This window comes from Notamacropus eugenii, chromosome 5 (assembly GCF_028372415.1).
Source record: "Notamacropus eugenii isolate mMacEug1 chromosome 5, mMacEug1.pri_v2, whole genome shotgun sequence".
In the NCBI taxonomy this organism is placed as follows: Eukaryota; Metazoa; Chordata; class Mammalia; order Diprotodontia; family Macropodidae; genus Notamacropus; species Notamacropus eugenii.
The window spans coordinates 290276149-290301167 of NC_092876.1; the positions used below are offsets into that span (position 1 = coordinate 290276149).

The window sequence follows — 25019 nt, forward strand, 5'->3', positions numbered from 1 at the left end:
TTTCTCTGACTGAATTCTCTGCCCAGACTTCTCTCCTTTCTCATGTCCTCCTCCTAGAGTCTTGGGCTTTCTTCAAGTTCCAACTAAGTCTTATCTTTCTACAAGGAGCCCTTCTAACAACCTCTTCATTCTATTGCCTTCCCTCTTTCACTTATTGCCATTTGTCCTGCATATAGTTTGTTTATACATATTTGTTTCCTTATTGTTTCCTTCATTAGATGATGATCTCCTTAGGGGCAGAAATTGTCTGTTGCCCCTTTTGTATCCCCAGTGTTGAGCATCATGCCTGACTCATAGTAATCACTTTGTCAATGTTTTTTGACTGGTCCCCATAATAACCTATGAGGTGAGCATGCCAGATTTGCGATGAACTCTTCCCCCTTAGAATCATTATTTTTAAATGTGTATTACATTTATATTAAAAGTACACTTTTAGCCATTAATAATATGTCACATAATCTTTAAAATGCAAGTGGTAAAAGTAACCTTTTATTTTCCCAGTAGCATATGTTTAAAAACTAAGGAGTTATCATCATTACATAGAACTACTATCAGACCTGTATCACTTGTGGATATCTATTTGACAAATGATTACTTGAACTGAATTTTATTTTTATTTATTATTCTGGGCAGAAACGGTTGATACAGTGTATCTATAACTACCTTACTTCCATTTAGGACACTGGAGCACTAGCCTACTAAATGTCATCCAAATAATTTAGCAGAAGTAATACGACTTCCATGACTGACTAATACATTTCTTGTCATGTTGGTCATGTGTTTCTGACTCTTCTTGACCCTGTTTGAAGTTTTCTTGCAAAGACACTGGCATGGTTAATCATTTCCTTTTCCAACTCATTTCACAGATGAGGAAACTGAGGAAAACAGTGTTAAGTGACTTGCCCAGGGTCATATAACTAGTGTCTGAGGCTAGATTTGAATTCAAGTAGATGAGACTTCCTGACTCCAAGCCTAGCACTCTGTCCTCTGCACTACCCAGCTCCCTGATACTTTTGATGCTGCAACCTAATTGAGCTTATAGAAATTTGCATCTTTCAATATGCATTTTTAATAGTTACATCTTCGTTAATCTTTATGTAGATTTTCTCCTTGAGCTATGACAAATAACTTAGGAATTCCACTGTATATATGGTCAATGTAGAAAACTGAAGTTTAATTTCCCAATGTATTATGATATCTGGATGTATTATAAGAAGTTTTTGTTGGGTCATGTTACTCAGCATTTCTTTACTATCCTATTAATTTTTAATGAGTGTGCAGAAGTTTGAGTAATTGAAATAGAGAGGGGAGAGAGGGTAGCTGGTGAATTTATAAAATAGGTTAGAATCAGATTTCAAGGGGAGAGGACAAATGGATAACAGCATTGTTGGATGCCCAGATAGGGATTCAGGGGGCAAATAAATGTACCCAAAGTTCTCAGTGTGTCCCAACAGTTTCACAGGCATGTTACAAACTAAATTAGGTTGGGAAGTATCCTTGTAGAGACTTCCTTATGACCTCATCACTCCCATCATTTGCTTTTTGCCTTAAAGGTTCTGCCCTCTTCTGCTTATACTAGATTGCAAGCAAGTGCTGCTAACCTATTTTATTCATCTTGAATGCTATTTTAGGAAAAATATAAAGATGTACAAAAAAGATTATATGTGAATATGTTTTGATTTTGGGCCTATTTTTTTTAAGTGAAGAAGTAGCTCTGGGTTAGAATTAGATCTACTAATACTAAATGCTTCAACTTATAAGTGAAATATAAAAATATAAAGTACTGGGGTGGTTATTGGCATGAATTTCATGTTTCATACACAAAATAACCATGGATAAAGATGTAATTATATAGATTATTAGCAATTGTAACTGAGGAAAAAGTAGTCATGTAGTCATTTCCCCTGCCTGTTTAAGTTCTTCTGCAGCCTACTTCTAGTTGTATATGACTTTCAGATACATCTAAAGAGTTTCCTTGGTTGTTTTACGTTTCTTAGCTAGTTCAAGGTTCCAGGTGGGATTAACACTCAGCAAATGAATATAATGTTGTTAATTTTCTTCCTCTAATGTTTAATATTTACTGTTGTTTTATTTCATTGTAACATTTCCACCACCACCCCCCTCCCATTTTTCCTCTTTACTCTCAGGTTTCAGACTTTAGGGTAAAATTATTGTTCCACTTTTATGACCAACAGTATAAAAATAGCGAAGAGTTCACTGAAGAAAGTATTACCTTAGCAGTGTTGGAATTTTTAAACCCTTGCTTAGTTTACATAAAGAAATCTAAAATCTGGATAATTTAGATAATCATCTACATACCTACCAAGGACCCACTGTACATTTAAAAGTTAATTATATCAGTGCTTAATATTCCAATTTCTCATTTTAACGGAGTTTATGGAAAATTTAAAAAATCACTTATATAATGAAATAAAAATATATTAAAATGGGAATAGCTTGGATCATGGATTCTTTTAAAAAAAGATAAACGCGATGCCAAACGATCCTTGCCAATTCTTTGACTATTGGTTAGAGAAACCAATAGATGGTTACTTCGATGTTCATGCCATTAACAATGATTAATGATGTATATATACATACACATACATATATACATATACACACATACAATTTCTTTTGCTGAGTCACTGAATTATGCCTCTCTGCCCATAGGGCTAATTGGAGGTAAAAGTTAAAAGTGTATTTTACAAAGCGTTTTAATTACTTCTTTAGCAGAGGAAACCATTTGCCTAAGAGAAGGCTTAAGTTACTCAGCTTACAGCTCCTCCTTTTCAAGAATGACGCTTCCACTAGAGAAAGGGAGACAGATCTACTTGCAGAAGAGAGAGGCTCTGAATGGTCTAGCTGATAATTCCGAGCTGGCTGCTAAATGTGGAGCGGAGAGGCTGGCTTGCTGAATCCAATGCAGAAATTTCCCCCTTCTCTAAATACCCAAATCCCCATAGAACGGCGTGGAGTTACTTTCCCTTCAAGGAGACGCGAATAATTGTGATTTGTAGTGCTTTCAGTTTGCGGTGGTATTTTCCTGTTGTGTTAAATGCCTCTTACTAAGTAATAGATGTGATTTATGTGGACAGCAAAGGGGTGTATGGTAGATTCTGATTAATCAGTGAATTCCCATCCTCTGGCATCTCTCACTGCCCCTCTTGCGTGATGTAAGATCAGACGTACTCTGCATTGAAAAGTCAAGACACACAAGCGGCTCACACACGCACACACACGCACACACACACACACACACACTCCTTCTCTCTCTTTCACACACACATACACACAGACACACACATCCATACACCTTCCAAATCCTGCTGAAGGCAGGGAGAAGGCAGACGGGCTGGGCTCATTTAGCAGAAGAATTTCCAGTGACATTTGTAAATGACGCTGCTCCATTCCGGGCTCAGTGCTGCTGCCGCTGCCTGGCCGAGAGTGCAGCCAAGCAACCCCGAGCGCAGGCTGCCTTACCCGGCAACAACAATGTCTGAGTTTCTCTTAGCCTTAGTCACAATCTCGGGATTATTGCCTATTGCTAAGGTGCTGACCGTGGGAGCCGATCGAGGTAAGGAGAATACTTTATTATGATTTCCTCCCCTTTTCTCCCGGTCTCTCGCCCGGCTTTCCTACTAGGCTCTTCTAGGGAAGAAGTGATTGGGAAACTTGGGTCCTGCAACCCCACTGCACGGGACACGGTATGCTAAGGTGCACTGGATTTGTTTTTGTTTTTAATGCCTGTGTATTTTTCTTTTTTTCCCCCCTTTCTCCTTCCCCTCTTCCCCCCACCCCCACACCCTATGATGGGGCTTTCAAAACCAGGTGTCCGAGGAATGAAGCTCCAGAAATCTTTTTTTTTTTTAGGCTTTTTTCTTTCCTTTTTTTTTTTTCCTAAGCGTTTCTGATTTCGCCCAGTTGAGAGCGTTTGGACCTCGCAGTTCGTTGCCACCCGTGCACCCGAACGCTGCAGATGTTAGCATCAGATTTCCGCTTCTTAAAGAAGCTCCCCTCGCTGGCTATTGCTAAGCGATCCTGGTGCACTGCAAGTCTTTGAGGGCTCTCCAGCCTCCGCGTTAAGGCGCTTCTGTGCGCTTGCCTCCTTCCTCAACTTATCACTACGTTGAACGTCCTTACCTGCTGCAACCAACCTTCGTGGAAAGGGGAAAAAAAGGGGGGTGGGGGTGGGAGTTGATGACAGCCTCCTGTCCTTTCCTGCAGGGTTAGTGAAACAGACTTCCTAGCGAGATTTGTGTCGCCAAGATAGGGAGCAATTGCTCTTCGAGATCAGCTGGGGAAAAAAGCACCATCAGAATGGGTCCTAAACTTCTGCCCCCATCCCCCTTTTCGTAGGTCGGAGCTTGGCAACACAACCTCTCTATTACCTTGAGATGCCAAACTCACTAGGTAGTGCAGCAGCTTTCCTGTCTAGCATTTTGTTCTTGCTTTAGATCCAATAGCCTGTGAGTGGTCCAAGTTTCTGGGGGCTGTGGGGGGAGGGGAAATCAGATCAGAATAAAGGTGGATTCTGCAAAACTTTCTATCTGGAAAGTCGAGTCTTTGTGGAAGTTTGATTATCTTTGGCAATAGAAATAGAGTAAAAAATTAAGCAAGCAGCATGTTTGGGAGTGTTTGTAATAGTAGTGGCTAACTATAAAGTTGCAGAATAGGGTAATTTATAAATCTAGAGCTTTATCGTTAAACTGATCTCATGTTGACTGATAATGGTGAGGCTTTTTGTTTAATTAGAAAAACAGATAAACTATACACCAATGGCAAACCAAAGGAAAAATGCAGCATTGAGTGATCTAAAAACTGTGTTTGTATGAAAGCAATTATGCATTGACTAAAAATTATTGCTTCATTATAAGAAAGAACACAGGCATTAATTGTGATGGTTCCATCCAATCTGCTGTTAGCATCCGAAGTTTATAGACTTTATAGCATATCCACACATGACATTTACTGTGCCCAGTAGTATGTATTCCTTCAGGACTCATGACATGTTGTTTTGTATCTGCTAATAATAATGTTTACTTTTTTATTTTTAATAATATCTCTGCCACTTACTGCAAATAACTCCATCTGGAGAATGTAGGCTCTGACAGATCACTTGTGAACTTGTTTTAACTTGTTTTGGAGTGGATTTGGAAACAGGATACTGATGTACTAATGAGGACAGGGACACATTACTTCTACTTGAAAGCAATGTTTAAAATTGTGAAGATCAGGCATCTACTTCTCTTAGGAAATCTGTTCAAAGTAGGGCCAAAACTAGACCCTATAATGAAGTTTGTTTTCCCACTCCAAATTCTGTCTTCTAAACAAAAGAGAGTGGCATTAACAGACCATCACTTTTGGACTGTTTATGATTGAGCCTCACATTGAGAACTGCTCGACCTCATTGAGATCAGGAATTTTAGTCTTTTTAGTGTTTATGAGAATACGACTGTTTCCAGGGTGATGGGAATGAATGTCTATAGAGATAAAAAATTAATAAAAAAAGAAAGTTAAACATGTTGAGCTCCAATCCAGCTAGTTTCTTCTGAACTGTGGAGTAAAGAAGTTAAGGGCTTTCTTTTATGAGTGAAACTAAAGCTTTGGATATTTTTGCATTTATATTTATATGTATATTTGTGCTCCTATTAGGTTTGATATAAATATAGTATTATAGTATATACAGATGTAGTATATATACATATATATGTGTCTCTCTCTATACACACACACACATAAACATATATATATTTCAGGTTAGCTCTGTAGCTGAGATAGATGCTACATTATTATTCATACCTCTATAATTCATGTAATGATTTGATGTTTAAACAACTTGTCATTTTTGTCTACAAGTCAAGTACTGTGCCATTGCATAGCCAAGTCAAATGCATTTGAATAAGTAAAAACGGTCAGGGATTGATTATTTTGTCATGGTTATCTGCTAGACTTGAGTTCCTTAACCTGTTAAGAACCCAAAGTATCATAACCAGTTATTAGAACAAAAGAGAATAGGTCATATGTAGTAGAATGGAGAAATCTGGCTGGTTTTAAAGGGACAAATAGTCCAATTTCAACATGACATATGGCACTCAGAAAACCTGAAGCTATAAGAAGACAGACCCAAGAAAGAGGTTAATGAGCTATAACTTATTGAACAGGCATATTATGTTCATTGCCCTTTAGGAACAGACCAGACACCTGGTTATTCCTCATATACCCATGTGTTTTCACTGAGATAGCTTTATACCAGAGAACTTGTAGCCTTTTTCATGTTCTCTAAATATATGTTGGTCAATGGCCAGTTACTAAACTTTTTTTTAGATTGAAAAGAAATGTCAATATTACTGTCAATCTGATGTTTTGCTCAGTCATTATGCACATTTGTGAGCATGAGTTCTGATATCTTGTATAGCTATACTTGAAACTCTGTGTCACAGTTGTACTTATTAACCTACCTCCTATTTTAAGATTTGTGTCTACCTTTGCCCCTCCATTATGGTAGTTCCAATGAAGGGTTAAATTAAGCAAAAAGGAAATATTGCTTATTGTCAGATCTGGTTAGAGTACATCACTTCTTAAAGAGGCAACATCATTGTAAATTATACCAGCCAAAAGAGATGAATAAATCAGTTTCACTTAGAATCAACCAATTCATCATACCATAATGTCATATCATATCAAAGCATTGTTTGATTAAAATTAAGACTTAAAAGGTATCATATTTAAAAATGTCATTGTTCTTGAAAGAAAAGATTCTGAGGAAGCTTCCACTAGTATATTCAGTTCTCAGATCTGATGATACTGGCAAGCATAATTCAAAATTATTATGCCCAACTTTTAGATTTTATTTTATTCTATGAAGGAGAAAACCATTGAAGAAAATCTTCCTGTGTGTATGTCAAAGCATTTTTACTAGCTGAATTCTTTTTCTCCCCCTGCTTGCATCCAGGAGAATGATCTAGAAATTCATATAAATGCATATAGTGTTGGCTTACATGGTGTAAAACTTGTTAGATTTCTTATTAGTTTAGACTCTAGAGCTTCTCAGTGCTTTGCTTCTGTCTCTTTTGATACCACGTATGCTAAACTGGGTAACAACGTAAAGAGAAAGTGGGAAGGGAAAGAAAATTGAGAGAATGTTAATGGTTGGAATTATATTGGCTGGAGTGGGGAATGATAGAACATCAAGCAAAAGATAGGGTTGGGAAATAATGGGATGAAATAAAAAAGAAGTTGCTTGGAGATAAGGAGAAGTTTGTATGGACAGAAGGACCATTTATAAAAATGAAATAACAGTGATTTTGATATAACTTTGCAATCATAATCACTTGAGAAACTTTGTAGAGCCATGATCATTTGATGATACTCCCCTACAAACATAGTTAAATATATATATGAAGCTCCATGGGTGAAAAATATACAGGCACATTTTAGCATGGTTACATTTTAACCAATTGTGGTGTTGGTTGAGAGAAGCTTAAAAATTCAAGTGGTTTCAAAGAATAATCTTAGGAGAGTGGGGTCCAGATCTAGAAAAAATGTCATGTTATATTTAGGAAGAAATGCTGCCTTTTGAATACCATATGCCATTCAAGAAGTAGCACTTATCTTAGTCTGCAAAATATCTTGGCCAAGATAGGACAACCATCCTGAGAATAATTTTATTATCTCATAGCCTACTTAATTTTATTTTATCATCCTGGGGTTCTATAAAAGTAGACTCCATTCAAAGTTATATTTTTGAACTGTAACTTGGCCCTTTAAATGACTATAGGATACTAGGTGAAACATTGAGTATCTTTAAACAGCATAATCTTTGCTTTCATATTATTTATGTTTCTATTATCAATGCTTGCATGTAATATGAAATGTATTCATCTATTACCTTCCCAAATCCAGTTATTTTTCTGGTGATAGTGGATTATGTATGTAACAGTGCAAATTAGAAGTATTGATAAATAAATCTAACTTTGTGTCTCTCTGTCAAAATGATCCTTTTTTTTCCCAAAGGAAGAATTTGTCTTCATTCCAGATAGACACATTCAAAGAAAATAGAAGAAATTATACTAAAAATCACATATGCTGTGCCAACATGATCTCATCAGTTAATACTCTTAATTTTCCACTTAAAAAAGACCACCTCTAACATTACATATATAGTCTTTCCTTATTTCCTTCCTTCCTTCCTCCCTCCCTCCTTCCTTCCTTCCTTCCTTCCTTCCTTCCTTCCTTCCTTCCTTCCTTCCTTCCTTCCTTCCCTCCCTTCTTTCTTTCTGCTTGAGTCAAGTTCGGTGGCCAACATTCTGGAAAGCATATAGGTGTTTTCTGTCCTGAAAAGCCTTATTCTCCTAGGCTTGCCTTGTTTGGAATTCTACAAAGGTATAGTTTTTGCATAACATAGAGATAAAATCTTGTTACACATTCACTTTTGCAATAAAGATTGTATTATTTAAGGATCCTCAAGCTTCAAAAGACAGGCAATTTATTTCAAATTATAATATATACATTAAGATTTCAACACAACAAAATGGTTTGCCATAATGGAATTTTAAAATGTGCCTCTCTTGTTATATTTCAGTTTATGATCTGTACATAGAATACATACATCCATACACCTGTGTAGTTATGCTTATGTGCATATACATATGTGCATATGTATGTATATGTGTGTGTATACATATATAGTAATTAGTTTTCATTTAGTTGTTTTCTAGGTATAACACTAAAGAAACCGTGAAGTCAAATAAGTAAGTTTCTTAGAATGTACTCATCATTCAATGATTGTTCTCTGTGTAAGGTTTTTAGGCCTTTGTCTAATTTAACCAATCTCTCCCAAGGAAATGGAACATCCGATTTTGTCCCGAAATTGTGCCAAAAAATGGCCTTGAGTTGGGAAGTGAGAGTAAAGAAAAATAGAATTTCCAAAAGAAAAGAAAAGAAAAAAAAAAGCTTACACAGGTCACTTAACCTCTAAGGGCCTCACTTGTCCTTATCTGTGAAATGAAATAATTCGATTGGATGATTTCTAAGATCCCTTACAGCTCTAAAACCTGTAGTCCCTACTTGTTTTCATTAAACAAACAAGCAAAAAAAAGTTTTCTTAATTGAACTTGTCAGAAAAGAAATATTCTTCTCTTCATGATGGAGACTAACATCATTTTTAAACATTTCATCACTGACTTACTTGAACATAGATATAAAACTCTCTACCCTGCTATTAAACAGAGATAATGAAACTAACAACACTCATAAAGAAGTAACAGTCACCAGGTCATCATGACATTTCCCAATTGTTTTGTTTTGTGAAAAAGAATGTCACTTGATTTCCCTAAGCATTTTATTTTCCTAAGGAGGTATTTATTATCTCTAGAGGTTAAATACTATAAAAAAGTAAAAAGAATGCTGAGGACTTTTTGGGGGAAAAAATGAAGTCTGAATAATTGTACAATGTCAATGAAGAATCTTGACATATGAATGAGCAAGGCAAATATGGTACCAATTCGCCAATTTCAAGGTAGATTGTGCTTCTAAAAAACACAATGTTGTATAAGTGATTCTGTGTATAAAAGGTTATGATCTGACATAATATTCTGAGTCTATTAATTCCAGTGCTCTTAGATGCTGTTGTTGAGAGGAACATTTTATAAAGTTTAAAAGAATTATCAAAAGAATATATAAAACATTTCAGGTACCATGGAGAAAATTTCATATATCACATATTAAGAGCTAGAAAAAAATATCTTACAAGTGATCCAGTCCAGCTGCTTAATTTTGTGCATGAGAAAACCAAAGAAACTGTGACCCAGAGAGGTTGAAGGCAAATACATGTTTTACCATTCTATGATTATTCTGTATAATTCTTCCTGCTATATTCTATGCCAATAGATTGAACCTGTTATGTCTTCCTTTACAATAAAAACAAAAATGCTCATTTCTTTCCAGTAACATAGTGAAACCCTTTTTCTTTTCAGAGGCAATCAGTTCAGTCATCACAAATATGGACAGTTATTTTCAACGAACTACTAAGAACTTTCTTTTTTATTATTTCCAAACCCCTCTCATAGACATTTTCTCATTTAATTATCAAAATAGCCCACTAAGAAAGGCAAGATAGCTATGAACATTGCCAGTTTTTAGTTGAGGAAACAGAGGTTCAGAGTGGTTAACCGACTTTCCCAAGGTTACACAGATGGCTTAGTGGTTCAGCCAGGACTACTTTTAACTCCTTGTCCTATGTTCTCTCTGCTCTATCACACATTTATTAATGTATGACTTATCTGCAAACATGCTTGTTTGATTTGTATTGACTTATTAACATTATATTGTTGGATTGAAATAGATGTTAGTTTTTTAATTTTCAAGATGGTAGTTAGAAAACATTTAGTAAACTCATACAAAATTCCACATCCATGTAGAGACATCCGGAAAGCATATTTTATGAAGAATTAATAAATCGCACCAATCAACTACTATCACTGACATGATTTTTCTTTGTTTTTCAGACTTTGTTATGAGATAAATATTTTGCCTTTTGACATTCACTAACATATGAGGTAACTTGAATTTATTAGTAAGATTCAGTTTCAATTAATATTAGCTCTGAACTTAGAGTAACTTAGAACAAATACGTTTCTAATCTGAATGTATTATTGTTTTTTCTTACGTTTTTTTTTTCTTGCTTGTGCATTTGTTTTGGTCCAGACTAGTAATGCATTTGTGGGGAACTGTTGGTAGTATGGAGACTTCTACCAATGTAGATAGTCAGTGTATCTGTAACATATCATTGTAGCTTGAGACACAGAGTCTCAGCATATGACATAGTTAATATGTGCTAGAGGCAGTACTTGAACCCAAGTCTTCCTGATTTTAAGATGTGCATTTTCTCATTTTTTCATGATGCCTGTTCTATTAGTTATTGTACTTGGGAAAATGTGCTCATCAATTATACACATGTATTATATTGTTTTTATTGGCTTTAATTTAACTTTTTCATTTTTTAATGAAGAGGAAATTATTTTGTAAAAAATTCAGATTCACTCTTAATTCATCTTCCAGAATGGGTAATAAAAATGATAGAATGGATAACAAGGAATTTCATTAGGCTATTAAAGAAATAATACTTGTGTGTAAATATATCAAAATATTTTGAATGTGCCTATCTATGATAAACATGTAGCCACAAGCTTCAATATTATGGGTCCATCTAGTTATGATGTTTCTTTTAAATTCAGACCTATTTAACATCTCATAAATATAATTTGTTAAAATAGTTAATACTTAACTGGAATGATTGTGTTCAAATGACACTCCATCTTTGTTTAGTAATTTCTGAAAATTCAGAATTTCTCTTGAAATACCTAAGTTCCATTCTGTATATTATCTATTTTGAAAAGGCTTCATCACTGATCAAAATGTGAAAACATAATAGACTTATGATATTTGAACATATTTCTTTCTGTTTAACCTCACTGTTTCCTGACCTGCTCTTAAAATATAGTTATATTTAGATGTGTACATATGTATTCATGATGCATAATATAGCTCTTTTCTTTTTAGCACATCACCTTAACTGAAATACTTTTCAGATGCTATTTCTTCCAGCTTAGTTAAATAGCATAAACTGCATGAAGAAGAAAGTTTGCCTTGGTAAGAACTATATATTATATTTTATCTTGCAATGCATTCTTATTATCAGTTGGACATCTCTGCCTAAGTTACATGTACTCCATTGTCTTGAATGGTTTAGTCTTCAAACTGAAGAAGGGTATTGTTGAAATACGGCCTCATTTTGACAGAAAGAATACATTTCTTTTTTGGGGAAGATCAAGGTATCATCACAGACCATCTCTTGTTTCATTCTTAGTATCAATAGGACATTCCTTCCCAACTTTTGCACATTTCATCGAATTATCTTCTAACTTGACAAGACTGCTTGACTTTAGAAATAAAATACATAATTCCTTGAGAATTTTACAACTGCTGAGTTTTTCTTTAATGACAATTTGTAAGCTTTGCCCTTTCTTCTTGAATTGAACAAAGAAAACTAAAAGGGAGGGTTAAAAAGACGCTGGTATAATTACGTTGCTTTGAGGGATTCTGAGATTTATTGAGTAAATTGTAAGAAAGCATAAAAAATTGTAAGAAAGCATAAAAATCATAATCATGAGCTGACAATTTGGGGGTGATCTCCTCTTAAAGAAATGGTGATCATGTTGTAATTCTAGAGTGCAAAGAAGGACAAAGAGTCCATGAGAATAAAAGTTGACATTGAGGTATTTCAGATATATGATTAAGAAAATGAAGTTCTATATAAAATAGATAATTGAGGTCAAAATTCTCTTTATTTAAAGATTCTTTAAAAAAAAAAAACTTCCATTCTCCACCACTTCTCTTAATTGAAAGGTAATTCTGGACCTCAGGATTTGATCTTCGGATTCCCTGCATTCATACGCAAATCCCATACATACATCCCATACATTCCTTCCTCCTTGGAAGGCTGAGTTGGAAAGTTTTAGGCATCTAGTTTTGTATATTCTGAATGGTTAGTAATCAATAAAAATGGATGATACTAGTACTTTCTCCTCTTTTTAATTGAACATATATTTGGTGATCAGTATGAAGATGTGCATGCACATACACACCACAGAATGTAAGCTTTTGGGTGACAGGTCCTGTCAATTTTGTTGTTGTTTCTTAATATGTAGTATCTAGCATAGTGACTTACACATAATAGGTGCTTAATAAATGTTTGTTGAATTGAAAGTTACTGACTGATTATTCTTCCAGAATAAATAATGATCGTACAAGCATTAGTAAAGGTAGCTCTTATTTATTTTGGTGTTTTTAGGATTAGCAGCATCATTAGTCTATGACAGATTTGAATAGATGACTAGGGTACACTGATTATGACAAAATCTTTGACATGAGTCCTTCTTGGCCAAGTTAGTTTCGCCACAGGGTGAACTTGGTGAGTTATCTACAAAAGATATATTATTCTATTTTTAAGAGGGATGAAGACCAGTATCTCAAAACACACACTCTACTGAAGATGAGCAGGTAATACAAACTTCTGCTACATAATACAGCGGGTGGATCAGCATAAATATGAGGTGTATAAAGTGACAATGGTAAAAAGCAGCAAAGAAGCAGCACATTAATGAAGCAGTCTACAGAGCATATCACCAAGAGTTAATTAAGGGTAGCATTAGAACTCAGTCTTCTTGTTTAGCATTAGTACATGGGACTATTCCAAATATCCCCTGTTGTTCATTTTGTTCATACTTCCATTTCCTAACCATATTGGCAAACATTTTGAGATTAATTTTGAAAGTGAAGCAACCAAAATGTTAGTCCATTTTCAACCTGCAAGGTCCTGAAAGAATCTAAGGTTCTGAAAGGTCACAAAGCTTCCATTTGGTATGGTTGTTCATCTGGGCCCTGATTTTAGGAACTTGGCATTGCTATGGAAGTTATTTTACCCATCACTTAAAAGAGAAATGGAGCAATATGTAAAGTCCCCTGTAGACTCTTATGAGGAGAGGGATCGTCAACAATAAATTAACAACAATCTTGATCACAGTTGCAGCAACATCTTGCAATTGTCTAGTGCTTTACACAAGAAGGTTTTAGCTTCAGTGCCTAAGGAGAAATTCTTAACGACCCCTTGAAGCTGGTAGAGAGGGAAGTTACTACTTTCCATATTTTACAAATGAAGAAATTTCAGGATGATGCCTATTCACATGAATACACTGAATGCCATGACATCATGCTGCATAATATACCAAATCAATACCTTAAATTTCTGAACTTTATCAAGGAGAAGGAATAAACTCTCCTATGTAAGAGTGAGAAAATTCTGTTGTGATATTTAACGACTGGGGTCATTTCTTCATCATCTCAAAAAATATCTGTATGTGTGTGTGTGAGTGTGTGTGAGTGTGTGTGTGTGTGTGTGTGTGTGTGTGTGTGTGTGTGTGTGTGTGAGAGAGAGAGAGAGAGAGAGAGAGAGAGAGAGAGAGAGAGAGAGAGAGAGAGAGAGAGAGAGTTTGTGTAAAACTAGCCATGGAGAATGCACTTGGAAATCTTACTATTAGAGAAGTTAAAGATAGGGAGATTGCTTGAGCTCAGGAGTACTGAAGGAGAGTGTTTTAAGCTGATTGGGTAACATCATTAAGTCCCATAACAATAAGGTGAGCCCTAAAGAATGGAAGGCCACTGAGATGGCTAAGGAAGTCGTAGAGGTGACATAGATTAGAGACCATGCATATCAAAGCTTTCATGCCCATTAATAGTGGGATCAGGTCCATGAGTGGCCATTCTTTTAGCCTAAATGAAATAGATAGAGTCAGTGTTTCTATCTCTAGGGTGTCTCTGTCTCTATGTCACTCTTCTCTCTCTTATATGTATATCTATGTCTATATAGATATAGATACATCATATTATATACACATGCACATATGTGTATGTATGTTTACATGCATTTGTATGTGTGTACATATACATATATGTACATACACTCATATATGGGTAAATAGACCAACAGACATATGGATAGATAGATGGATGGATAGAGAGACAGACAGACAGACAGATAGATAGATAGATAGATAGATAGATAGATAGATAGATAGATAGATAGATAGATAGATAGATAGATAGATGATAAGATCAGATAGATTTTGGAATAGTTGATAGAGGGCTTTCTTTTAAGTCAAGAAGACCTGGGTTCACATTCCTTTTTAATAGACATTAACTGTGTGACAATGGACAAACACAATTTCTTAGTGCCCCAGGCAATTCTTGATTACTATAAATTATACAATTTGCCAATCAGCATGACTGGAGGGGTTTTCCATATTAGGTATCTCCTAAAAAGAAGAAATAATAGGCCTAAGTAAAAAGCAAAACTATAGTTTCTTTTTTTTCTTTTTTCTTTTTCCTATGTAGATCATCATAATGTTAAATTTGGTTCTTGAGCCTGATCTTATTTATGAGAACACTATCTTCTGCAGGCCCATTAGGCTTAAAATTAAAAAAAAAATTCAGATTCAAGGCTGTGATATTTGATAGTTATGCAGCCTAGTCAACTCACTGAACCTTGTTAACCTAGATTTTCTTCATCTGTAGGGATCTAGGACCAAGCACTTTGTAAACCTTTAAGAGATTTATAAATGAGTTATTTTTTTGAGAGGTAGATGTGGTATAGTGAAAGGAGCAATGGATCTGCCACTTAAAAAAAAGGATTCATATCATGACTCTCCTACTTACTAGCTTGGTGTCCATGGATAAATCATTTTAACCTTTCTGGGCTACAACTCTTTCTCCTGTAAAATGAAGAATTTAGATTAGCTAATCTAGGATAGTTCCTCTCCATGTAAAAGTAAGGAGTCATTTTTTTGTTTCCCTGGAGCCTTAAAATCACAAGATAAAGGGTTGGTGCCATAGCAAGGTCATAATTTATATATTATTATAAGAAAGGATTTTAGAGATCTCCTAGTCTTTTTCATACACAGAAACTGAATTACTGAAAAGGTGAAATGATCTTCCCAAATTAATAAAGCTTTTTAGTGGTAGAGTTGATAGTTCCTGTTTTCTAGGGGAGGGTTCTTTCCATTAGACCTACTGTCGCCAAGTCAGGGAAGGGGAGCTGTTGTCAGTTTTACACTGTGTCCATGGGTCTTAATAAATAGCATTGAAGATTCCAGTCTAGTTATTCCCAAGGATTACTGTTATTTAAGTTCTTATTATGTGCCAGGCACTGTTCTATGCACATTAGACATTGACCTCACTTCTGTTTAGGAAAATCCTTCCTCTGGATACTGGGTCCACCTCCCTCTTAACACTCTATTATATATTCCCCTGATCAATGAGAGAAAAGTGGCAAAAAGAGTTGTATATACATAAATGAATCTGAATAAAAAGTGAAAGAGAGATGGACAAAATGATAAAGAGGACTTAGAGTAAATATTTTTCTTAGAATGAAAGGTCCCAGACTCTTGCGAGACTCAGCCCCATCAGGATACTGTGCTTTTACTATCTGTTCCTTAAGATAGCCTGTATTCCTTTCCTTGCAACTCTAGAAAGTCCTGTTTGAATTTAAAGCTAATATTACACTGCTTGGAGCATTCCTGATTAAGAACCTTCCCCACCTGCTTACATTGACCAGGTGTGGGTTTTTTCAGCCAGTATCTCCTAAGTCATTTAGGCAGTGTCTGAACAATTCACTCAGTGCTTTTGGGAATGGTTTGCTTCATGAAGAACTAATTGAACACATCAAAGAAAAAAGGTAGTAAATCCATTTAACTTATGCTTCTATAGTTGTTAAAATATCACCACAGCTAAGGTTGAAAAGAAAATATATTTCTTGTATTCAAAGATGTGTTTATTAACAAGAGAAGGTTCACAATAAAGTCAGATTATTTTTAGAAGATAAAAAATAAAACTCAATATTTAAAAGTCCATAAATACCAAGGCAGTGTGAGGATACAGAACATTTCACACGATATATTTTGAAGGACTTATTTGAACATACAATTTTCATGGACATCATATAGAAGTATGTGTACACATTCAAATGGTGAGCAAATGAAAGTGCTCATTTTTCATTTCTGTTGTCAGAAAGCTCTTTGAAAATGCCCTCCCCTCCCCATACACACACCATTTTAATACTATAATTAAAATTATGCATAAGTACGTCAAAAAGAGGTTACATAAGCAACATCATATGGAAGTCAAACCACAGCTAACTAAGTTGGGTCCTGAGAAAATATTTGGAGTTAAGGGATTTTTCATTGATATTTAATTGTGGCCTCTTGGTATAAACTGGATTACTGTCTACTTTAGCAGAGGGGTGCCAAAAAGTTTGGAAATAAATGAATCTGAGTAATTGAAAACAGCAGGAATGGGAAGAGTTATTTGTATATTGTGGATATGAAGCATGATTTACATGCCCCAGCTAGAACTGTATAGTAACACAGTAAGATGTTAAATTCAAACTTTGTGTTCATTATTATTTGTATCTACTATCTATCTATCCATCAGTCTTGTTTGTTTATTAGTTTATTTGTTTGTACTTCAAAGAGAGATTATGAGGAGAGGATTGTGCTAGGACAGAGAAGTTTATTAGTATTTTAGTTGAAAAAAAGAAGTACATAAATGGAGTCTAGTCAGCTAAAATAAGAGATTTTGGGGCAGTAGGTGTTGTGACCCACTGGGACAGAGTTAGAATATTCTATAAAAAGTCAGGAAAAATAAAGCTTATTCAGATAGCAGTTAAACTAGTGAGATATCTGAAAAAAAAATCTTGCAATGATAAAAAAAGCCTCGTAAAAATAAATTCTTTTCTTAACATTGAAATTACTTGAGCACACCCAGATTTAGAGATAAAAACCCAAGAGGATTAACAAAACTGTCTTCTGAATGAAATTAAGTAATAATGATTCTATCCCCACACTCTAAATTATTAACTCCCTGTCTAAACCAAGATTCAGTTCACCATGTTAATAAAGATAGTAGGATTTCCCCAAATTCATAGAAATTCTTTTTAAAAAAAATACAATTAACATCTGTTTGTTTTCTTTTCAGACAAAATAAAATGTTTCTAGGATTTCTACAGCTATATCCCATAGGGAAAAGAATATTGGTTCTTCATCTAGATTCAAAATAAACCATAATGGTTTATTAAATACCTGTTGTGTGTCTGATACTGTACTGTGCATCAGGGATGCATTGGCAGAAAAGTTCTAGACCTTAAGAAATAACACGTAAACATATAAGAAAAAGCAAGAATAAAATATAGAACAAATATGTTTTCCGGAATGGAGGGGAGGACCATTAGTTTGGTTATCAGGTAATCTCTTTTCACCCCATAAAGTGCTAGTAAGGTATCATAAATGTGCCTTTAATTTCACATAGCTAATAAGTGACATAGAGCAGACTTGAACCTCAGGCTTCTAACCCCAATATGAGTGGGCTCTGTGTTACTGCACAGAGCCTCCTTCCCAGAAGATGATTTTTAATTTCAAGCCGTAACAAGTTTCATGAGATCACTAGTTCACTATCAAATTTTTTTCTAGGCCTTAGAAAATAGAGCATAACCAAGTAATATCAGGAGAAAGGTTTCAAAATAGTAGGAGAAAGTGCATTTATGTGAAGAGAAATAGGGAAAACAAGGACAATTTTCCTTAAGAATAATTACTTTGGGAATTTGAGGACCTACATTCAAATTGTACCTCTGCTGATTACTGACCTCTGTCACCTTGTGCAGGTCACTGTCAATTAGCTTCCCTGAGCCTCGGTTTCCTCAACTGTCAAATGAAGGACTTGCATTAAATGGCCTCTGAAATCCCTTTAAGATCTAGATAAATAATTCTGTAATTATTTCCACCTTCTAAAGATCTTTCAGGAAACTCTCTTCACTCAGCCAGTTACCTAAGAAGAAATATTAGGGAGAAAGGCAAACCAGGCTCTGTTCTTAATGATTCGGTAGAGAGTTAAAGAGCTTGGACCCAGGTTGTGACTTGGGGTGAGGAATGTCAGGGAAAGTCATCTAGATAACCACATTCCCTTAATGATGATTAGCAAATGCTATGCTGATGATTTCAGTCAGCTTTGTCCCTCCAGGAGCCTTGTGAAATAGATCATAACATGGCCAGATAATGTCACCAGATTTGAATCAGCATTGCTGTACAATGATTATTGAAATGCTAGAGAGAAAAAAAGAAGCAAAGGAAAAATATAGAGTGAAGAGAGTTTGTGACCCTGACAAGTAGCAAATTTTCATGCTGAGACCAAATGGGATAGGTTTAAGTTTCATCTTTCCATTTTTTGGAGAGTGCTGTAATTTTAGGTTTTATATCTCTGTGGCACTTAGGAATTAGTATTAGACCTTGAATGCTGACTAGCGTGTAAAACAAAACACATCTCTTCACTTCTCCAGAGAAGTTTCACTAGATATATTTTTCAAATTCCTATAAAATATATTTCTATGATCAACAAATATAATTTCTGGTAAATGTAAACACCTGTAATAAAACCTACTTCACAGAGTTGCTGTGGTGATCAAATGAGATAATGTGCAAAGCTCTGCAAATAATAAAGTACCGCATTAATTCTAGCTATTATTATATACTTAATCTATTACATCTTTATTATATGTATATATATATATATATATAATCACAGAAATATATTTGGTAAGAACTTAACATATTTTGAAGATCATTTAAAAAGTCTGTCTTTCCCCAAACTATGTCCCACCAGCCTGTGCATGTGTGAAAGGCAGTGTGATCCAGGGCATAGGAAGATATGCCTTCAAGTCCTGGTTCTGACGCATATTAGCTATAGAATAATGGAAAGTAACTTCAGCTTTCAGGCCCTGGGCAATTCTCTAGGACTGAAATTACAAATGACTTGTCAAGTTTGATTTGTGGGGTGTTAACATATGTAAATAAAATGACAGGTTCAGACAAAGAAAAAAAGCATGTATATCTGTCTACAAAAATGAATACGTATATTTGTGTATTTATACATATCTGTGTCACTATAGAAGTGTGTACATACATATAGACATACACAAACCTATGTATAGAGCAGAATTTATATTTTGCCTGTATACATATATTTTTATCTGGAGTGTGTGTGTGTATGTGTGTGTGTGTGTGTGTGTGTAAGAGAGAGAGAGGCAGACAGAGATGGAAAGTAAGAAAGAGGGGAAGAGGAGGGAGATAGGGAGGGAGAGTGCTGTTCCTCTATGTTAATACCTTTATTCAGACATACATGTGTATATTTAAATGTATAGATTTTTGGTCAGGACCTGTGGTTTCATTCATATAGGCTAGAAATCCTCTCCACTGATGCAAACTGACAGCTCCTCTCTAATTTATAGTCTTAATTGCCTGTGGCACAGAGAGAATAATTGATTTGCTCTTTGGTCTCCTAGCTAATATATGTCACAGATATGTTTTGAACTCATGTCTTTCTTATTTCTAAGTGCATGCCTTATCACATTATGTGTCTCATGTATTATAGAAATAATTTTGCCATTTCTTTGTTTATTATTGCTTTAAGCATTCTTCTAGAGTTAGTACCTCAATTTTTACCGATCATAGAGTAATGCATAACATTAAAATAAATGATAAGCATTAAAGTTTGCAATCAAAGTGTGCTGATTGGAGGTCCTATTTAATAAGGAACTTAGGTCACTTTATCCTAGATCAAATTCCTGTACCAAATTCAAAATCAAATACTGGGAAATAATTCAAGCCAATTAATATTTATTGAACTACATCTTAGTTAACTATGGACCAGAGTTATAGGACATAGAAAAGATGCAATCTTTGGTGTTAAGGAACTGATGATCTAATTCGGACAAGGCAATTCATTATACAAGTAGATAAGTCACATTGAAGATGTGTATTGTTGGATCTTAGTATCAATCACTGGGCATGGAGTTTATCTCTATTTGCCCTTGAGTAGAAGTGAACCAAGGGACTGCAATGATGATACTCTCCTACTCCATCCCAAAGAGAACCCATTATAGAAATGCTTGTGGTCAAGAATTCTTAATTATCAAACACCTTTAAACCTGCAGGCAAGAAACAAGCACTTCTATTAGAAAAAGCAAGTACTTAGGATTAGGAAATGGCTTTAAAAATTTCAGTCTTTGAATACTGATAAATCACTTCCTTCCCTTCCTTTGCCATTACTCTTTTCCAACTAGTAGGTTTTGTGTTCAAAACTTATTCCAAAGATCTTTAAGACCTTACTGAAGTCCAGCCTAATCACTTTCTCCTAATCGACCCCAACTAAATACACCCACATGAAACCAGAGACCCATTGATTCATGTTATGTGTTTAATTGTATGCTCTCTTAATTTTGATGAGAGAGCGAGAGAGAGACAGAGAGAGACAGAGACAGAGAGACAGAGACAGAGAGAGAGAGAGACAGAGAGACAGAAAGAGACAGACAGAGAGAGAGGGAGATGGGAACTACTGATATAACCACCAGAATAGCTTCCAATAATAGCACTAGTAAAGTATAGGGGAATATAGCTAGCTGGAAAGCAATCCAACACCCATATTGCATTTTTAACAACTTAATACATTTTAGGAAATGATCCATCTGAAAGGCATTATGGCTCACTGAGAAAAACTGTACCCTGGGAACCCGCAGAATTGGGCTCTATTCCCGGCTCTGTCACTGACTCACACTTTGTCCTTGGGCGAGTCACTTGCCCTCTCTGTTTCTATTTCCTTCCTGATAACATGAAGAGAATGTTGCATGAAATGTTCCCACCTCACCAGGATGTGGTGAGTCTGAATTTTTTAGTTTATGAAGGACTCCTTTTGTCCTCATTCAGGATAATGATTACTGATTTTTTTCCTTAGCATCTTATTGGATGGAAAAGTTGTGTTAAATAGTGTAAGTCTACAGCAAGCTGAAAAGAAATGACTATTTTATGACATTAAATTGTACTACTTCTCAATTATCCACTGCATAGGACTTAAAGATTTACATATAAATAGACAAGGATATCAATATATAATATTTAGCTGTAGATACATGATATAGATATAATATATAGTTAGATATAAACATATATAGATATAAAATGTCCTCTCTCTGTCTCCATACACACACACTCACACACACAGGCACACATACACACACAAACACACATTTGTGTGTCCACCTGTATATATGTGCCACTGGTCATGGAGTTGATCTCTGTTTCTCCTTGAGTACAATAGACCCTAGGCAACTATTGATAATACCCTCTTACTCCATCCCAAAGAGAATCCATTATAGAAATACCAGTGGTGGAGAATTCTTAAATATCAAACTCCTTTAAATCTGGATGCAACAGACAAACATACCTATTAGAAAAAACAAGTACTTAGGAACTTGATATACATGCATAATACATACATGCATAAGTATGTATATCCATCTATTTACTTATCTATATGTAACTAACTGTCTAAGCCAGTTTTCATATCAGGCATTCAACATGTTGATTGAGTACCTACCACGTCCTTAGCACTGTGAAGAAAACTGAAATTATTAGAAATAAAATTCAGTTTTCTGTCCTTGGGGAAAGAAATACTAGATAAATGAAACCGTTTTCAAAACTCTACTAGACACTATGGTAAGTTAAGTGTTAAATGGTGCCCTTCAGCTTCTAGTTTCACAGGTCAGAGAATGGAATGATCGGTATGGTCTATCATAGTTCAGAAAGTCTTCTTCTGAGAGAAAGGACATGAATTGATTTTTGAAGAACTGGTGAAGTGATTCTAAAAACAATTAACAAAAAAAAACTACCCACAGCAGCAATGAATGGTTTAGATCGTTGTGAATCTCATTTTAAGGAAAAAAAGACTATCTATCTATCTATCTATCTATCTATCTACACATATATGTATATGTAAATGTAAACATACGTATGTGTAAGTGTATAGATACCTATACACACATTTGCATAAATACATTAGATGTGTGTATACAATCAAACACAGACTTGGTTAATTGGCCTGTGAATTAAGTCAATCTGTCAACAATCTCAAAGCAATTATTATGTGTGAACCACTTTGGTAAGCACTGAGATACAAAGAAAATTACAAATAACAGTACCTGCCCTCAAGGAGCTTGTATTCCAGTGGAAATACACGTATATAAACACACATATATATGCACATATATATGTATATGTGGATACATGCATACATACGCATATACACACACATACATAGACCCATACATATACAGCAGTTACACTCCCAAAAGAGGAAAAAGGCTGTAATACATAGGGATAGAGTATGATGAGAGAAGCCAACTATAGAGGATTTGAGTCTTGAAGGAAACTAATGAGTTGTAGTGACTTTAGATAAAATACACACACACACACATCTTTAAATATGGAAAATCACATAAAGTCTTCCATTCCATGTGCAGGTATAACAGAAATATGTGAGGATTCATGTGAAAGCAGACATTATTTCATTCCTTTCCCCTCCTCTTACTTTATATCCCCTGAATTTAGCACAGTTCATGACACATTGTAGATGCTTAAAAAATGCATGAAGATTTTGTATCACCCTCCACCTAATGAATCGACCAGTGATACTAAACTTCTTTCATTGTGAGGACATTAAAAAAAAAATTGCAAACTACGTGGTAATACTTGTACTCTTATACTCTTGTACTATTGTCATCTGTGTTTCAAAACAAACCACAATAATAATAAAAAAATAATACTTGGAATGCAGTGACACAGGGATTCTTCACTTTTTTGTGTGTGCCTTTCATGGGCACTTTGATAGTGTTGTGAAGGCTACAGACAGAATATTTCTGAATAGTGGTTTTAAATGTATGTAATAGGAGTTAAAAATCTTCCCCACACATTAATAGGCCTCAGATGAGGCTTTTAAGAGAAGCTTGATTAGGGGAGGCTTGTTTTGCTCAAATTATTGGAAGAGTGTTTGTGCAATTAGGCCAGATAAGACTCTGGGTAGCTGTTAAGAAGCCCCCTTTGAAAACCCAGATGTCTATGGTCAGACAGTTGGAAGCCACCTGTCTGTTGATCTGTTTGTAATTTCTGCTTGATCTGTTTGTATTTTCTCTGCAGTTCAGGGTGCTGACTTATTCCGTTGATCTACATTAATGATATGTGTGTTTGATAAAAGTAACATTGTTTACCCCTTTTAAGGTTGCTTTCCTTAGAACAGCAGATTTAAGAACTGTGCAGCAGCCCCTACTGTGTATGCTGGGGTGCTTACTGTTACAATGCATAAAATAACTAGAATTATAATGGAAATCAATTATATTGAAATAATGATCATTTTTTTTAATTCACAGACTACAGAAGGATTTCATGCTGTAACAATTTTAAATTTGTTTTATTAATTACAAACAACATCTAACTGTTTCAAAAACAGTAATATATAGGTGTACAAGATGTGTTATTTTTCACTCTATACAATTTGTTGGTTTATTTATTTCTTTGCATATATGTTCTTTAGCAAAGACTCCATGGTCTCCCAGGAACCGGGAGCCTACAGGTCTGGAGTCATTGGAACAGGTGATTTCTATTTTTATAATATTTCCTCACATCCTATTGCATAATGTTATAATCCACAATGGTAATGTCTCCCTTACTACCATCCTAAAAGGGAGGGTGTGACAATTAAATAAAGAATTGGGAAAGATATGAAACACTGATATAAACACACTCTGCAGTTTTAATAGAAACAGCTTTGTACTATTGCATTTTTTAAGGTGATCTAAATTTATCCAAACTATATTTTTGTGGAAACAGCCTTAATGACAGGATCATTTCTAAGATTACTTGTGAAAAGCAGTATATGGGTTTCTGAGTTCAAGAAGGATTGTTTTCTCAGTTGTCCTTTAGAAATTCTTAGTTGATTTTCCTAAAGATAAGTGATGAGCTAATTTATATCACACACACAAAAAACCAAGTGCTTAGCCATGGTATTTTTAAGACTTTCGTTTACATTTTCTTATTTTTCTTTGCTCATTAGAAACTGATTTGTTCTTTAGTCTCTGTTACTGAAGAAAAAAAGTGGTCTTTTGACTCCCTACATAACAGAGTACTTCCAGTCCACTAAGTTATTGGTGGTCCTGGAGATCATCACTTTGGTTGCATACTGATTATCTAGTTGGGGTACATGGTTTCCTTGGATCCTGAAAGTAGAAAAAATGAATTACTGGCAAGACTGGATATCCTTCTGAGTTTTGTGCTGTTGTCAGAGATGGCATTTCTTCTGCATGAGTAAATAGCAAGGTTTTCAAGTTGGGATTTTTTTTAACCCACACCTGTCTTCAGGAATTGGCTAAAAAAAAAACAAAAAAAAATACGTCATTGCTTTTATACACCTTTCAAGGGGAAACATTACTTGCAGCAAGAATGATTTGATTGTATAATTCCAAGTAAATGCTCAATGCTTCTGGGCGATAAATTTACATAAAGGACAGTTTGCTTTCTTGTCAGCATCTG

At 35.0% G+C, this 25019-nt stretch overlaps 1 protein-coding gene across 3 annotated transcripts in view; it reads left to right on the plus strand.

Moving 5' to 3' along the window:
* The first annotated feature begins 2920 nt into the window (after positions 1-2920).
* The window catches only part of LRP1B (LDL receptor related protein 1B), a 2222640-nt gene continuing 2200541 nt past the window's right edge, over positions 2921-25019 (plus strand). For 2 of the 3 annotated variants that reach the window (XM_072613191.1, XM_072613192.1), the window contains exon 1: positions 2922-3577. In XM_072613191.1, coding sequence (XP_072469292.1) covers positions 3397-3577 — 181 coding nt within the window. In that variant the 5' untranslated portion in view covers positions 2922-3396. Of the gene's footprint in view, positions 3578-25019 lie in introns of all 3 variants that reach the window. The other variant, XM_072613193.1, reaches the window with a different exon arrangement.